Source organism: Camelus bactrianus, chromosome 10 (genome assembly GCF_048773025.1).
Source record: "Camelus bactrianus isolate YW-2024 breed Bactrian camel chromosome 10, ASM4877302v1, whole genome shotgun sequence".
Taxonomy (NCBI): Eukaryota; Metazoa; Chordata; class Mammalia; order Artiodactyla; family Camelidae; genus Camelus; species Camelus bactrianus.
In genome coordinates, this window is record NC_133548.1 from 43,172,501 (window position 1) to 43,190,250 (window position 17,750).

A 17,750-nucleotide genomic window follows, 5' to 3' on the forward strand; every position below is an offset into this window, starting at 1 on the left:
AGCTGTGTGTTTCTGGCAGGAGAAACGCACGTGGAGAAAAGAGGGACACCAGGTTTGGAAAGTCTTGAAATGCTGACCTGAAGAGTTTGGACAAGATGCTGTTTGCTGGCATGTTATACAGCTTTACAGAAGACTGGGCAGGGCCAGGGACAGTCACCGTGACCTCTGATGCTGCCTCCTGGGGAAGCCCTCTGTGGTCCAGTGCCAGAGGTGATGCTCTCCCTTAGTGGAACGCCTGTAGTGCCCGGAGTGTATCTGCCTAAGGTTTGAGCCCGTTAGGCCTTTCATAACCAAGAGTGTGTTAGATGAGTTTCCCTTGGTCACAAGTGATGGAAATCCAACTTGCTCTTAGAATATCTAATCCAAGGGAAGGGCAGGAATGAAGCTGGGCCTCAGGAAAAAAAGAGTTAGGAAGCAGAACACCTTTGGGCCTGTGTCTGTCACTGTCTCTCCTTGTCTCTTCATGTTGGCTTAATCTTTTTCTCTCCACAGAACAGCTTTATCTATGTGGCAGAGAAGATGAATCTTGGCTTTTACATCTTACAGCTTCAGCCACCAAACAGGGACTAACTCAACTCTCTTTGTCTTAAGTCCAAAACTCCTAGCTCTGGGGACCCATCAGTCTAGGTTGGGTCAAATGCCCACTCCAGGGTCCGTCAGGCCATGGGGGTGGGACACCTCAAAGATAAATATCTTCCACAGGAGACATATGAATGGAATGATGGGTGGGGGGAAGTAATGGGACGTTATGCTGAGCAGACATCTCATAGTTGTCTACTACAGTGACCATGAACCCTGGTGCCCAGAAGGGGGCCTGAACATAGCGGGCACAAGACACTGCTGGCTGTAGACAAGAGGAGAGTGAAGAAGGGTGAGAGGCTTTAAGTCCAGACTCAACAGGCAGAAGTCTCCGGGCCACTTCCACTCCTCAGCATGGTTCTGCTGGCCTTAGCAGGCCTGGGCTTATCCTGCCATTCGGTCTAGATCAGTAGCTTCCAGTTCCTGAGATCCTGATTAGATGCACCCCCAGGCAATTGCTCAAGGTCAGGTTGGGCTAGACTGGACCAGCGGGCTGCCTTCTGGGGCACAGGTTTACGTGTTCATGTTGCTCTAAGAGATACTGTGCCAATTTGCTGGGGCCCCCAGGCAAGGCATGAAGTAAGCGGGGGCCCCTTCGCCAGGGACACAGCTTGGGTCCCACAGAATGGAGTTTTATGAAAAGCAACCCCCTGATCTTTTTGTGTCCACAGACCTGGACCACATCTTCAGGTTCAGAGATTCTGGCTGACAACCAGCAGAAAGGAGGAGTGAGGGGAAAGGCCTGCAACAGGCCCTACAGTTGGAGCAGTTGGGCTAAACTAGCCAAGGGTAGGGTCAGGCTCAATACCTACCTGGGCTCAAACTAGGGAGGTCCAGGCAGCCTAACACAGAGATGAATCCCCTGGCCTTGACTCCTGTTCCAGCTGTGCCCCCAACGAAAAAGAAGCGGCTTTGGATGCTTCTGCAGAGCCTTTCCCACCGTCTCTCCCAGAGTCAAGCCCTTATGTGACCATCAGGGAACTTCCTGAAGGAAGGAGGAAGCGTGGGTATAGAGCAAGGGTCAGCCTTGGCTCTAGGCCAAAGGACAAAGGCTCCCATTCCAGGCAGCTTCCTAGAAGCCAAGGGCCTGGGAAGCTGAGCCTGTAATTGGAAACTTGAAACTTGAAAAAACCGTGGAGATTATTTTACTGATGGGGAATCAGGCTCAGTGTATTCATTAGGGAAAAGGTGAAGCTGCTGGAACAGACCCCAAACAACAACAGCTTGAATAAGGTGGAACTTTATTTCTCTTTCTCATAACAGGAGATGAGAAGCCCAGGTGGGCAGTTTGGTTCCACAAGGTCACTCAGGGACCCAGCTTCCTTCTGCTTTGTTTCCCTGCCTCCCTTCTTGTCATCTGCAGAATCCAACCTGGATTTTAGATTGTCCAGATTCTAGCTTATGGGAAGAGGGGAAGACAGGAAGCGTCGGACAAGAACTTCTTTGTAAGCAAGAGAGGCAAAAGGAGCTTGTATCTCTCCTGCCTATGGATGAGAATATTAAGAGGTCTGCACCTATTTGCAAGGAAAGCTTGGAAAGATAGTCTCCAGCTGGGCAGCTGTGTACCTGCCCCGGAAGGAGGGGAGAAAAGAGGCTGGGGACACCACCAGCAGTCAGCCACACTCAGGAAGGGGAAGTTGCCTGAGATCTGCAAGAAATGGAGTTCAAACCCAAATCAGGATCCAGGCCTGAGCAGTCACCATCAAGTCTGAGAGGCCTCAGGGCAGCACTGCAGGCTCCAAGAGTATGAATTAGCAGCCTGTCTCCAGGCTCTGGTCCCCCAGGCTGTGCATGACTCAGTCTGTTGGGCTTGGGCCCATCTAGTGCAGGCCCTGAGTGGAGGCTGACCGTGACCTCCAGCCCCAACAGGACTCAGATATTTCTGTGACTTACAACAGGAGGGGGCCTGAGCGTGGGGGCTCAATGCCTGGCTTGGGGAAGCCCAGGCAGATCCTGGGAAGCAGCAGCCATGGGGGCCTATGTGCTTCCAGGGGCTTGGGTTTTCCTCCAAACTTGTATCATTTGGGAGCTGGCAGGTCCTCTCAGACAGGTCAGGCATGAGAAAGGACCCCTTCGGACTCTTTGATCTTGAGCCAGGGGTGGGACAGGAGGACCCTATTAGATGGAGCCTAGAAGAAGCAGGCCAGGAGTGCTCCCCCACCAGCGCCACATACCTCGGCTCCTGCCTGCAGCACCAGGGAGGATGGCTTCCGAGATGCTTGTTCTGTTGGGACATGTGGTTGTAGCTCCAAGGGGACCACCTGCATGTGGGTGTGTTCACTCTGGTGAGCTTGTCGGGAAATAGTCTGTTCTCTGGGAGTGAGTCATGGTGCTCAGCCCTACGGGGCCAGTCGGTGGGAGTCCACGAAGCTCTGGAACCAGCAGCAGCACATGGGAAAGCCCGGCCTCTGAGACCCAGCCCAAGATCGCTCCAGGTCTCCAGTCCTCAGTGGACAGGGGATTAGGAAGGTGGGAGCGGGAACACATGACCCCCCAGTCCTGGAATGGGCATTCAGATCGGGATTCTGAAGCTTCAGGTCAGGCTGGAGTTTGGTTGCTGGGGTGGTGGTGGCCTCAGAGGGGACAAGGGGGCTCTGGGAGCCCCCGTGGTGAGGGTCTCTGATGGGTGGGAGGAGTAAAATGAAGCCATTTGGAGATTGGGAGAGTCCCACACTCCAGAAAGCTTTGTTGTTACCAATTCTCAGAACCAGCTAGTTGGCTGGATAAATAAGAGAGTAGAAGGGAATATTTGAGTAGACAAATTCTCCCAACTGGGGGTCAGGTAATGGGTGTGAGGAAGGCAAGGGAAAGTTCAGAACCTCAGAGTTGGGTTAGACCCCTGAGGCCTTCTCATCTGACCCATCTCTCCCCCCAACCAGGGGGCTGGAAGAAGAGATGCAAACACTTACAGCTTAATAGTTCTTCTCTTATCCCTGTCACACAAATAATTATACAAATAACTATGTAATTAACTAGATCGTTGTGATAAGAGCTATGGAGGAAAAGCACGGAGGGCCCTGCCAACTGGAACCGGGAGAGCTAACCTAGTCTTGAGGCGGGAGGCCACCCTGATGAAGGGAGTGACATTCAATCCCGGACCCACAGGGTGAGCAAGAGGTGGTCCAAGTGAAGAGCGTTCCATGTAGAAGGAACAGCACGTGTCCACAGGCCCTGAGGCAGGCAGCGGTTCAGACAATGATGAGGGCAACGTCTGCTGGTGGGAGCAGGTGGTGGGTGTCAGTAATGGGAGATGCTTCAGGAGAGCCTGCTTGTGCAGAGCCAAGGGCCAGGCACAGGATGGGGGCTTTCTGCGGAGAACAACAGAGCTTTGAGGGATGGTTGACAAAATCTGATTTGCATTTTTAAAATATCTCCTGGCTGCGTATGGAGTATGGGGGCTGGATTAGTGGGGCTCAGAGGGGGATGCTGGAAAGCTAGTAGGAAGCCCAGGCAGCAGTGTGCAAAAGATAATGGTCCCTCGGACTAGTGCAGTAGTAGTGACTATGTGATTGGGGGAGTGTCCAAAATGACTCCGATTTCTTTCTAATTTTTTAAAGTTACAAATTACTTATTTATGATAATGAAAAGATTCTAAAAGTGCATAATGAAGAAAGGTAATATTTTCCCCTTAACTCCCACTTTCTACTCTCACCTGCGAAAGCCACCCTGCTGACAGCCTGAACAGGAGCAGCCTTGCACATCTTTCCTTCGTGTTCATCTAAGCAGAGAGAGGTTTTCTTTTAAATGGGATAGTATTACTTGCTTCTTATTCTGCAACCTGTTTTTCTGGCTTAACAGTACATCACAGGCATTCTTAGCAATTCCATAGCTGTAGGTCTAACTCGTGTTTTAACAGCTGCATGATATTCTACAGCTGGGCTGAACAACAGTTTATTTGACCTTTGAGTGACATTGCTATTCAAATAATTTCATTTCCTGCCACCACAAACAATGCTGAAATTATAGGGTTATCCTTATATACAGGTGATTTCCCTCCATAAGACGCATTCCCAGAAGGAGAATTTCTAGGTCAAAAGGCATGTACATTTCTAATTTTAATTGATAGTGCCAGGTTCTTTGCCCCAAATTGTAATAGTGCCAGGTTACTTGCTCAGCAACAAATGAGAATACCCATTGTCTCAAATTTTAGCAGACCTGAACATTTTACTCTAAATTTTTTTTTTGCCAATCTGATGAATTAAAGAACTGAAAACTTACTTTGTTTTAATTTGCATTTTCCTAACTAATAATGAAGGCAAGCACTTTATTGGCCATTTCAGTTTTCTCCTCTCAGAATGTCTTGTTCATACCCTATTTCCATTTTTCTCTTGGGCATTTGTCTTATTCTTTACAATTTATAGGAACTCTTTGTATATATGACATATTTTCCCTTTTACTGTTATACATGTTGCAAATATTTTTCTGGTAAATCATTTGTCTTTTTTCTTTGTTTATGGTATCTTTGGCCATCAAAGTTTTAAAAATCAACTCTAGTATAATAGCTACCTTTTCCTTTGTTACTCTTGCAGGTGTCTTCTTCCAAATTTATTCATGTTTGGGGGGAAGGTATGGCTCAGTGGTAGAGTATGTGCCTACCATTCACAAGGTCCTAGGTTCAATCTCCAGTTCCTCCATTAAAATAAATAAATAAATAAACCTAATTACCCCCCCAAAAAAGTTTATTCATGTTTTCATTATCCAAAGCTATTCCATTTTTCTTTTAAATGTCTTCTAAATATTTTCATTGTTTCATTTTTATATTAAAATCTCTGGCCCATTTGGGACATAATCTTTACAAGAGTAGGGGGTAGGGATCCCATGTTTTTCTTCCAGATGGGTAACCAATTATGACAGCACCATTTGAAAAATTTATTGAGATATAATTCACATAGTATACAATTTACCCACTTAAAGTGTACAATTGAATGCATTTTAGTATATTCATAGATAGGTGAGTCAGCACAGTCAACTTTAGAACATGTCATTACCTCAGAAAGAAACCTTGTACTTTTTAGCTGTCACTCTGCTATTACCCCAGCCCCTGGCAACTATCCATCTGCTTTCTGCCTCTATGGACTTGCTTACTCTTGATATGTCGCACAAATGGAATCATACAACACATAGACTTTTGTGACTGCCTTCTTTCGCACAGCATGACATCTTTGAGGCTCATCCATTTTGTGGTTTATATTAGCACTTTACTCTTTTTCATGGCCAAATAATATTCATTCATCAGTTGATGGACATTTATTTTTTTCCTACTTTTTGGCTATTATAGATACTGCTGCTATAATCATCAATGTACAAATTTTTGTGTGGACATGTTTTCAGTTCTCTTGGTTATATACCTAGGAGTGGAATTAATGAGTTATATGGGGATTCCATGTTTAACTTTTGAGGAACTACCAGGCTGCTTTCCACAGCGGCTGCACCATTTCACATTCCCATCAGCAGTTATGAGTTCCAATTTCTCTACATCTTCATGAGCATTTGTTATTATCTGACTTTTTGATTTTAGCTTCCTAGTGGGTATGAAGTGCTTGACTTATTGTGGTTTGATGTACATTTACAATGGTGTTGAGCATCTTTTCAGGTGCTTATTGGCTTATTTGTATATCTTCCTTAGACAAATGTCTGTTCAGATGGTAGTGCCGTCTATTAATTGCTCTCCCTGATGAACTGAAATGCAACTTTTATCATATATTAAATTCCTTTCTAATTTGGATCTATTCGTTGGCTCTTTGTTCCTCTGATCTATTTATCTCTTCCTAGCTTACCCAATACTATTCAGATCATGGTGGCTTTTGTAGTGTATTTTATTATCTAATAATGTAAGTTCTTTTCTGGTAGTCTTTCTTTTTGTGTTTTCTTAACTAGCCTCAGATATTTATTTTTCAAATATACTTCAGATTAATTTTTTTTTACATTTCTAAAGTACTTTTAAATTTGGGAGTCTAATAGAAATTGCATTAAATATACATATTATTTTTGAAAGGACTCATTTTTTATGAGAATAAGTCTTTTCTTTGAAACATGGTTTTCTTTCTATATGTTCAGATCCTGTTATATGTCCTTCAATATGATTTTATGAATTTCTTCAAATAACTTTACCTATGTGATGGTTGTTGTTTTAAAATAACTCCTTAGTATTTTACAGTTTTGCCACGATTGCAAAAGATATTTTTTTCTCATTTCCATTTCTAATATATCACTACATTTATGAGAAAAAACTATGTATTTCTATTTACCTTATATTTAGCCACCTACCCAATTATCTAATTCCAGTAGCTTTTAAGCTAAATTTCATTGGATTTTCTTGATATATAATTACATCCTTTGTAAACAAACATGTTTTTGTCCTTTAAAAAAATAACTGTTTATTCTGATTAGTTCATTTTCTTGTCTTATTGAATTAGTTAAAATCTCCATAAAATATTGAATAATAGTGATGATAATGAGCATCTTGTTCTGTTCCCAATTTCTGGAAATAGCTTCTAAATGTCAGATATTTGCTATTGGGTTTTGGTAAATAGCCTTTATCAAATTAGTTTTCTTCTATTTCTGTTTTGTTTTATATTTTATTAGCAACATTTCCTGAATTTTATCAAGTGACTTTTGGCATCTATTACTATAATGATATTTTTCCCTTCATATGTTGATGTACTGGCCTATATTGATAGATTACTTGATGCCAAATCATGTTTTTGGTGTTAAAATAAACCCTCCTTCATATTTCTGATGCTTTCTCCACATCTAGTTAACTAGTATCTTATTTCAGATTTTGCACTCATTCAAACTGATCCATGATTTTTTTCCTTTCTTTTTTAATTCAGTCTTTACAAGGCTTGGGAATTGAGAGTATGCTAGCTCATAAAACAAACCAGGAAACTTTCCAACTTTTTCTCTTGTCTGGAATAGTTTAGGTAACATTAAAAATCATCTGTTTTTAAAGGTTATATAAAACTCATGTTTAATATAATCTGTGGCTTGTGGTTTTTTACTTCATGCTTCATTATGGTAAAATACACATAACATAAAATTCACCACCTCTACTATTTTTAATTGTACAGGTCAGTAGTGTTAAGTACATTCACACTGTTGTGTAACCAATCTCCAGAATTATCTTGCAAAATTGAAATTCTATACCCATTAAACAAAAGTTCCCCATTTCTCCCTTCCTTCAGCCTCTGGAAACCACAATTCTATTTTCTGCCTCTATGAATTTGAAGATTCTAGGTACCTCACATAAGTGACATCATACGGTATTTGTTCTCCTGTGATGGTCTTAGTTTATTTAGGGCAATATCTTCAAGGTTCATCCATGTTGTAGCATGTGTCAGAATTTCCTTCCTTTTTAAGGCTGAATAATATTCCATTGTGTGTATAGACCACATTTTGTTTACCTATTTGTCCATTGATGAACACTTGAGTTGCTTCTACATTTTGGCTGTCGTGAATAATGCTTTTATGAACAGAGATGTACAAGTATCTCTTCCAGACCTTACTTTCAATTTTGGTGGGTATCTGCCCAGAAGTGGAATTACTGGATAATATGGTATCTTGTAATGTTTTAATAGCAGAGTTTTCATTTTTAAAAAATATTTTCTGTTTGTTGGCCTATTTGAGATTTCAACTTCTGTGCTCAATTTTGATAATTTTTTCCTTGCTTGGAAATCATCTATTTCCTCTAGTCTTTCACATTTATTTTCCTAGGCTTACACACATTATTGTTATAATTCTTTAACCTTTTTGGTACCTGGATATACCTCTTTTCTTATACTTAATATTGTATGTTTTTGCCTTTTTTTTTTTTAACCAGGTTTGCCTGGAAGGGTTTATCTATTTTGTTGGTCTTTTCAAAGAAGCAGGTTTGGGTTTTCATTTTTTTCTTTTGTTTTTCTATTATTTGGTTATTTTCTATTGAATTAATTTCTGATTTTTAACTTTGTTAATTTCATCTATTTTCTTTTAGCTTAGTTTGTTCTCTTTCTAATTTCTTAGATTAAATACGTCGTTAGATTTGCTTTCAGTTTTTTTTTAAATATTAAAAGCATTTAAGATGCAACTATTTGTGAAAACCTCTGTTATACTTGTAATAAATATGTAGAAACAGCACAAAAAAGCATTTGAGGCTATATTTTTTCCTCTGAGTACAGCTGTGTCTCATAAGTTCTGTACAGTATGCTGTTCTCTTTTTCATTACCAGATGATTTAGAATTTCAGTTTTGATCTTGTTTTTGATCTAGTAGTAACTTGAGAGTGTTTCTTAATTGTCAGCAGTATATACTTTTGGTCTTCAAGTCAGTCTTGTTTGACATTAATATTGCTGTTCCTACTGCCTCCCTGTTTGCATTTACTTGGTATGTCTTTGCCCATTGCTTTATTTTCAGTCTTCTTTGTCACCTTGTTTTGAGCATATTTCTTGTAAACAGCATTTGGCTGTATTTTATTTTTTAACTTACTCAGACAATCTGTCTTTTTGATAGGGAAATTCAGTCTCTTCACATTTAGTGTAATATACTGATATACTTAGCTTTACTTATTCCATCTTATTTTATACACTTGCTGTTTCTTCCTCCCCACCACCCCACTTCTTTTTGGTTACTTTTGCTGGCTTGGTTGAAATTCTGCTTCACTTCCAGATTTCTGGTGTTAAGAACAGAGTGGCTGGTTTCCTGAAACAAGATGAAGAAAGATTTGGGAAGAAAATCATGAGTTCCATTTGGATTTAAATTTTTAAGATACCTTTCAAACATCCAAGCAGAGATGTCAAGGGGGCATTTGGAAATACTGGAGTAGCATGTGATTAGCAAGCATGAGGTCCTAGGTTCAATTCCTAGTACCTCCATTAAACAAACAAAAAAAAGTCACTTGTGGCCTTGGCAAGCCTTGTGGAGGCTAAAGCCAGATAGGAGTCAAGGAGGAGAGTGGGAGGCAGGGAAATACGACAGCAAGGGAAATAGAGGGCCAAGTAGCTCAAGGCAGGTGTGCAGCCCAAGCAGCTCCTTTGTTTGCTGGTTTTGGGTGAGACCTTGAGTTTGCCTGCCTGCTGTGGGGGAAGGTCCAGCAGAATGGGGCGATCAGAGAGGAAGGGAATAGCCAATGGAACACCTTGACAGGTGGTAGCAGGTGTGCCAGAGCACACTCTGAGGGCCAGGGCCCAGCAGGACGGGGGCCACGTTCTCCGCTACTTCAGGAGGGAAGGTGTGTGTGACCAGTGCCTGCTGCAGATGCTGAGGACGAAGGGAGGAGCACAGACGTGGAGGCAGGAGGAGGTGGGCCTTTCTGTCTGATGCCGTCTCTCATCTCATTTGGGTGGGAGGTGACGTCATCTGCTGAGATTGCAGTGGAACAAGGGGATCAGATGGTTGGGGAGAAGAGAAGAGAAATGAAGCAGAAGTTCAGGAGCATACGAGGGCATGTGTGGCTGCAAGAGGCCTTCCAGGAGGGGAGGGCAGGTCGGAGCAGAGCCTTTGGCTGGCCTGACGTTGGTGACATTGATGACATTGACAACTCCCTCTGCATCTCCTGCAGAGCTCCGCTGCTCCAGTCAAAGCCAGCAGTGGGGCTGTTCCAGCCCCTTCCTTCTCACACAACTTCTCCTTTCACCCTGGTTATGTAGCTAAGACAGGTCAGAACATTGGAGCCATATACATGCTGTGTCCCAGATCTCACACACTTACAACGATTAGCCCCAAATTCTCAAGATCTTCAAGATCTTCTTCTCCAGAAAGGTGTAAGACCTTCTAGGAATGCTAACGCATGCAACCCAAGGACCCTCTAGACACCACCAGATTCTGAGTTCTGGATAAAGCCATTTTCTCTCTAGCAGTCCCAGGGTTGAGAGGTGAGATTGATGGGCTAGGGTTTCCAGATGCCTCCCATATAATTAGAGCTGCTCCCCGATCCTCTTGCCCTTTTGTCATCCAGTGCACGCATGTACTGCCACCAATGCCGCCGAGCTGCTGACCCAGCTGCTCTTGTCCCCCTCTCCAGATACCTTTCATCTCTAGTGACCAGCTCTTCCAGAGGGGGCTCCTCTGGTGAAGCTATAGGACCCTTTGTGACCCACTCCCTCATTGGCATCACTGCCCTCTTTTTATCAGAGTGCCAGTCTGAACTAAGTCAGGCCTACCTTTGCACCATACCTGGAACTGTTACCCATCCAAACTCCAGGTCTTGCTGCTCAGTCTAGACCCCCATGAGGACCTCCTCTCAGGAACCTCACTATCTCTCCTCCAGCATGGTCTCTACTGGGGACCTTGATCATTATATTAGTTCTGTCCACATCTGAATCTCAGCTGTGGACTGAGTTCAGGGTCTTTCACCAGAGCTTGGAGCCCATATAAATTCAGAGGTGGGGCTGGGCATCTGTTTCAGTATCCCTGACCACACACACCATTATCCTTAAGCTCTCTGAATTTTTTCTTTCTCTATGAAAACCAGGAGTCTGGTTTTCTAAGAACTCATGCAGGCTGTTGGTGCAAGTGAGGGTGGGGACAGAGGAGGCTGGGAGCTCAGCCCATCAGGCTGGCCTCTTTGAGTGTCACCTCTGGCCAAGCAGATATACCCAACTGCAAGGCCATGCTAGTCCACATGGTGCTTTTGTGCAGATCAGCAAAAAGTGCCATCTTTTGGTGGGTGCAGCCATGCCAGGCACATGGCTGGGAGAGCAGAGCGAGGGCAGAATTTCAGCCGTGTCTTGTCCTTTTGGCCAGATGCCCTAGTGCAGGGAACAGTAGCACCAATTTAGGCTGTGGCCATGCCTAGCAATACAGAGAACTAAACAACACGGAGATCCAAATATTGGATCTGGAGGAAGCATGTACCTGGGTTCTGATCCCATGCCATCTGAAATCCTGTGGGGAAAAGAAGATGGTCCTCAAGGGTCTCCTTCTGAGGCTCCATTCTTATATCTGGATCCCTCCCAGGCTCTGCAGCTCCCATTGTCTCCAATGACCCAGGGTAGACTCTTGATGCTTTATCTGTTCTCCCACTCCAGGGGAGTGCTGAAACCATGCCTGCAGGGGCTGACCTTATTCCCCAGGCTTCTGTGGAATAATCCAGACTTCACACAGAGACACTCAGAGGAACGTAGGGGAGCTGTTTCCACCAAGGACTCTGAGAGGTGGTCAAGGGCTTCCTAAGCAGAGGGATGCCACAAGAAGAATCATTGGAGCAGGAACTTGCAGGTTATGTTCAATTATGTTAAAGCAGTCCAGAGGGGGCAGGCATGTAAGATTGTTGTTGGAGATCAATAGATATCAATTGAATTGGAGTGAAGGGCAGTGGTGGTCACAAAGGCTTCCCCAGATCCCCTGAAGTACCTGAAATGATAGGAGAAGTTAGCGCTTTGTTTTGTGGACAAAGGGGCACCATGGAACGTTTTTGAACAGGAGAGTAGCTGGGTCAGATCCTGGCACCAGGAAGATGACTCTAGCAGCTTATGCTGGATGGTGAGAAGGAATTTTGGCCAAATTTGGTCATGGCATAGCTTTGTTCAGTGCTAGAGGGAAACTGAGAGCAGCAGATTTAGGAGATCATTCTGAAGAGCATCTCTGAACAGCCCTCTTTTCTTCCCTGAATTGAATATAATTAATTCAGTCATTTCACCAACTTTTCCAGATACTGTGTGGGTCCATGTGCAAGGATGGAGGAGGGCAGGAGGAATCAGGACGAGCCCTCCCCTCCCCCTAGCCCTCTCTCCACCCCTCAATCAGAATGTGTTTTGATAAGTGGGGGCTTGGGGACAGCATAAGGGTGACAAACAGTGCCTGTCCCACCAATTAAATTTTTTAAAAAGCTGCTATGGAAGGAGCGAATATTAGTTTCCTGATTTATAAAGCCAAATGGATTAAGCTCATTCATTGCCTGAGGAAACAAAAAGGAAATCTTCAATACCTCTGTGCACATTGAGAACAGGAACAATACCGGTCTTTAGAAAGCAGAAACCTAATTTGGGGGAATCAATTACCCTCTGTGTCCCTGCCTCTGTGGGCTCTCACTGGCTCTCTCTCAATAGAGATTTCCTGGGAGGTAAAATGTGGAGAAGTTGGTCAACCATAGGCACACCCTCCGTTCAGCCTTACAGACAGAAGGCGAAGAACTAGTGTGTGTGGAGTTGGGCGGGGGTGTGCCTGGATATCAGGCACTTGTGGAAATCGTGTGTGGGGAGATGCAGGATCAGCTGGGACTTGGGAGGGCTCTGGAATAAAAGCTGGAGGTTGGGGGAGGTATTGGGATGTGCAGTGAGAGGGCAAGGGAAAGGGACGGTGGGAACTTGGGGTTTATAACTAGGGGGAGGGCGAGCATAGTCCAGTTGGTGCACAAACCGGTGATGGGGGTAGAGGTACTGCCCCAGCCTGGCTCCAGAGACCCCCACAGCCTCCTGATCCTTCCGGTTTCTTTTCTGTGGTCTGCACTTGCCCTTGCGGGTTTGAGAGTGCAGTGGTCAATGGCGGGGCAATTAGGGGGAAAAAAAGAAAGAGTTGGGGGTGTCTACCACTGTTACCACGGATTCACATTCACAGCCACACACAGAAGCACTCACGCAGTCTCATACATTCCTGTGCTGCATCTGAAACCCTAGCCCACAGTCCCCAGACTCAGAGCCACACCCAGCCCCATGCACTCCCAAAGCCCCACACTCATAAGGGCAGGACTCAAAACTGCACCCTACAGATTCCCACTCTCAATCGCACACATTCTACTCTAAGTCTCATCTGAAGCTCACACAGTGGCTCACCACCCCACACAGCCCTCACTCTGGCATGTGGACGGACGGGGACACACACACACACACACACACACACACACACACACACACACACACACACACACACGAGTCCCTCACACGCACACACTGGCTGTGCTTTTGTGTTTTGTCAGAATTAATGAGAAAAGTTCCCGTGCCCTGCGGGTAATTAGTGTCCTTGGAGTTAAATAAGCTAATGGCGGGCACCTCTGGCCCAAGCAATTATGTTTGTGTATTGAATAATTGATTCAAAGGGGGGAAGGGCCGCTAATCAGATCTGAGCATAATGAATTGATTCAATTAACAGGGGAATCTGAGGGGCCCTGGGAACCGCAGGCTTCACTCGGCTGAGCGAGCGCGGCCGGCGCGGAGAGAAGGGCGCGCGGCTGAGGTGTCTCCGGCCCGGCCCGGGCAGCAGCTGCCGGCTCGGCTGGGAGATCCCGGCCCGGCGGACGCGCGTCAGCCCCGCCCCGCCCCGCCCCCGGGTCGCACCCGCCCGCCCGCCCGCCCGCGGGGCTGAGCTCCAGGCGCCCGGCCGTCCGCCCCCGTCCGCAGCCGCCGCACGCGGGGCGCGGATCCCGCGCGGGGCCCGCGGGAGCAGCTCAGGCGGGCGGCGGCAGAGTCCGAGCCGCCCGCCCTTTCGCGTCGTCGGCCCGGGCCGGGCTGGAGCCTGGGGGACCATGGTGTTGGACCAGGAGGACGGTAGGTACCCGGAGACGCGCGGGGTGCAGGGCCGGGGCGGCGGCGCGGGCCCGGCCAAGGCCACTCCGCTTGCGGCCGCAGTCTCCCCCCCACCCCGCGCCCGGCCCCGGCCGCCTCGGGCCGCGGGGCGGTTTTCGGAAGCGCTGCGGTGGAGGTGCGCGCTAGTGTGTGCGTGTCGGGGTGCGGGGCTCAGCCCCGAGGCTCCTTGGCTGGATGAGGAAGTCATACGGGCCACCCCGAGCCCTCCAGCCCCGCACGCTCCGGCCGGGAACTTTCTCACCGGCACTTGCCGCCTCGCAGGCGCAAGAGCTCCACTCCGACCCGCGCCGCGACTGGCCCCCGCAGAGCCGGCAGCTCCCCAGTCTCCCGGCTCCTGGCAGGTCTGGGGAGGACGCTCGCTATCAGTTCCCCCAGCCCAGCGTGTTGGGAGGTTCTCCGCTGGCTAGAGTAGGTGGATGGGCCGTATATCCAAGGTATCTGGTGCGGATTCACCCTGAAGCTAAGGAATTTTAAACTTCAAAGTCCTTCAGTTGTAATTTTGTATTAGTACTCTCTAATTCCTTTTCCTTTTAAAGACCACCCTCACCCCACACCCGATTGCATAGGAAGCGTGGCTCTTACAAAATCTGGACCACCCTCTGGGTCCAACTGACAACCTTCCCATTCTAACTGCCAGTCTCTCAGGAGAACTCTCAGCCCTGCTGGGCCATGGACCATCGCCAGTTGCTAGGGCAGTTCCTTGGCGCCTGAGAGATGTAGCCCTGAGGCAGAAGGCTGCGAAATTTGGGGTTGGGAGGCAGCTGCTGGCCTGCAGGGCAGGGTCTGACTAGCTGGCCTTTCTCTCTGGCCCCACTAGTCCCTTTCCCCATCCTTCCACCTCCCACTAGGGTGATCACCTGTCTTGGTTTGCCCAGGACCATTTCTGTTTTATCATGGAAAGTCCTGGATCCTGGAAATCCTTCAGTCCTGGGGAAACCAGGACAGTTGGTCATCAGCCTGCATCCACAGCCTTCTCCGGGCTGTTGTGCAGGGGTGGGTTGGCCTTTCATCAAGGGGGTAGGGGAGACTTGTCTTCTGGAATGCAGATTCTGCCTAGGCCCCTGAAAAGCCTAACAAGTTATAACTGCAGCTTCCTAGAGGGCCTGTCCAGGGCTTCCAGAAACCAAAGGAGGAAGAGTTTGCCGACTATGTACTTCTCCACTCTAGCTGGTTGCAAATCTGTTTGCTTTTGTGTGAGCAGGGGGCAGGGCAGGGAGGGCATCTGAACTTGGCCAGCAGGCATCCTGATTGTACTGCAAAGTCTGTAGTTTCACTCTGTCCCATCGACTGTGGCAGCCACAGGGAAAGGGCCCTTGGCACTCCAAACACCCCTTTGAGAGTCACCTGTGAGACCAACTTGTAACCCTGTCTTGGAGACAGCTGTACTGTGTTGGGAGCAGGGCCCTCAGGCTGAGGCACATCTGACAGGCTCCACTGAAGAGTTCTGGAATATCTGGTCTGCCTGGGCCCTCCGGCACTGCACGGAGTCTTCCCTTCTCCCCACCCTCCCCCCACCTCCACCCCATTGCAGGAATCCTTCCTCAGGACTTCACTGCCAGGTGCAATGACAAACAGCTAGGACCTGCCCAAAACTTTGTAAAGCAGCCAGAAACACCCCCCTTTCTCCTCACCATAACCTAGGGGGCTGATCCATCTTCCTCCCTCTGCTGTCCCCAGAGATATCTCAAGGGCATTTTGGAGCACTCTTGGCAGTGAGAGTACATGTTCATCACCTGTGGAATGTGTCTGGTGCAGGCGCCCTCCCACAGCCCCAGGGGATTGGAGGATTCCACCCTGGTGTTGTGGGTACGCTCCTGAACCTGGAGGCAGCTTGGGTGGGAGTGAGCACGGCACGGAGTTACCTGCCTGCCCAGCAATTCCCCATGAGCTGAGAGAAAGGCCGCCTAATGAGCCAGGCTCATGCCTGGGTTTGTCAGCCCAGCAGGCTCCTTCCTGGACTGGGAGCTCAAGTCATCCAAACTGTCCAGGGCTCGCCGGGCAGCTCTGTGAACCCGAAGGCCTCTGTGGAGGTCCTTCTCCCAGTGAGTGCAGGAGCTCGATGCTCACACCTAGGGATGCAGAGAGAGCCACCTGTGGGCACTAGCTGCCAGCCCTCCGCACACAGCACCAACCTCCTGTGGCCGCCCTGCTTCCGCAGTTCATTGCTCAGTACCTCAGACTTGCTCCAGTCTCTGGCTTCAGACACAAAGCCCTGACTCCCTGGAGGGATGCTGGCTGTGTGGCTGCTAGTTAGGTACCTTGGAGGCTGGGGGAGCTGGTGTTGGTCCAGAGACGCAAGCACGACACATGGATGAGACAGCGGGAAAGTGGCTTCAGCTAGTCGAGTCCTGGTTTGTGAGTCAGGGCCAGACCCCGAAAGTGAGGAGAAGCAGCCCTGGAGATCTGGGGTGAGGCTGCAGCCTCTGTGGAGTGAATGCCTGCAAGTAGCACAGAGGCTTCTACAGCGAGAAGCTACCCCCTGCCAGCCTGTCAAGCCCATTGGTTGCTCCACTGTCCGGCCTCCAGCTCCGGCTGGGGTGAGGGGCTGGCACTCAATGTGCCTGCGGCAGCTGTGCCAAAGCCTCCCTCAGACCTGAGGGTACAGTTCGGCTACAGTGGCAGGGGAGAGATCAAGCTCGCAGTCCTGAGGGATTGTGAGTCTGTGCAAAATGATATATTTAACATCAAATATACTCAAGGACTATTAGGATTAAGTATTCAAGATGAAGGGGAAAGCGAACCCCTCTGAGCTGCGAATGAGGTATATCATTAGAAGCAGCCTCTCCTGTTTTCTCAAAGCCTGACTTTGCTGCCTAGGATAGAGGAAGGTGGACTGCAGCACCACTCCCCCGCCCCCTACCCTTGTCAAGAACCCTGCCTTGGGGCCTCGCACAGCTCAAGGGCACAGCCTGACCTCCAGATCTCCTTTGTACCCAATACCAGCCCCCCACCATTGTATGGGGTGCCACAGTTTACAAAGTACATTCACATGCATTAACTCATCTGATCCCCACAGTGACCTTGGAGATAGCAAAGCAGCTCTCCCACTTCACCAACAGGGAAACTGAGGTCCCGGGAGAGAAAATGATTTGCTAAGGGCCACTGTTGGTGATAGGCAGAGGTGGGATGAAGTCTCAACTGCTTGCCCTTTGCCCCTCCTTGGTACTCCAGCTTCCTTCTCCTTGCCTGGGTCTAGTCCTCAGAAGTGACTGCGGGGGATGAGCCTCTGACACTTCTATCTGGAGCTTTTTTTTTTTGGTCTAGAGAAAAGCCATTAAGATTTCCATCCCATCCTGGAACTCTGTACTGTCAAGAAAAAAAAAGTTCATAATATTGACTCCTATTCCTGGAGTAGGCAGCCTGGGCACCAGCTCCTGGGCTCTGGGGAAGAAGCAGGGTCGAGGAGAAGAGGAGATGAACACTGTCTCCCTTCCTGCCTCCTGAGTTGCAGAGCAAGAATTGTCTCTGATTCTGTAGTAGCAGGAATCTTTGTTTTCACTGCTGTATCCCCAGTGCCTTAGAATAGTGCTTGGTACATAATACATGCTCAATAAACAGTTCTGGAATGAAAAAGCCTTCAAGGCCATACTATGCTTGCTCAGAAAGAAGTTGAGATAGGATCCCACTCTCTATGGAACTAGGATGTTCTCGGGAAGGGCTGCTGGGCTAAGAAGTG

At 47.7% G+C, this 17,750-nt stretch overlaps 1 protein-coding gene across 2 annotated transcripts in view; it reads left to right on the plus strand.

Moving 5' to 3' along the window:
* Nucleotides 1-13,847: 13,847 nt before the first annotated feature.
* The window catches only part of LMO1 (LIM domain only 1), a 39,649-nt gene continuing 35,746 nt past the window's right edge, over nucleotides 13,848-17,750 (plus strand). The window contains exon 1 of one of the 2 annotated variants that reach the window (XM_074372441.1): nucleotides 13,848-14,035. In XM_074372441.1, the coding sequence (XP_074228542.1) occupies nucleotides 14,014-14,035 (22 nt within the window). In that variant the 5' untranslated portion in view covers nucleotides 13,848-14,013. The remainder of the gene's footprint in view (nucleotides 14,036-17,750) is intronic. The other variant, XM_074372442.1, reaches the window with a different exon arrangement.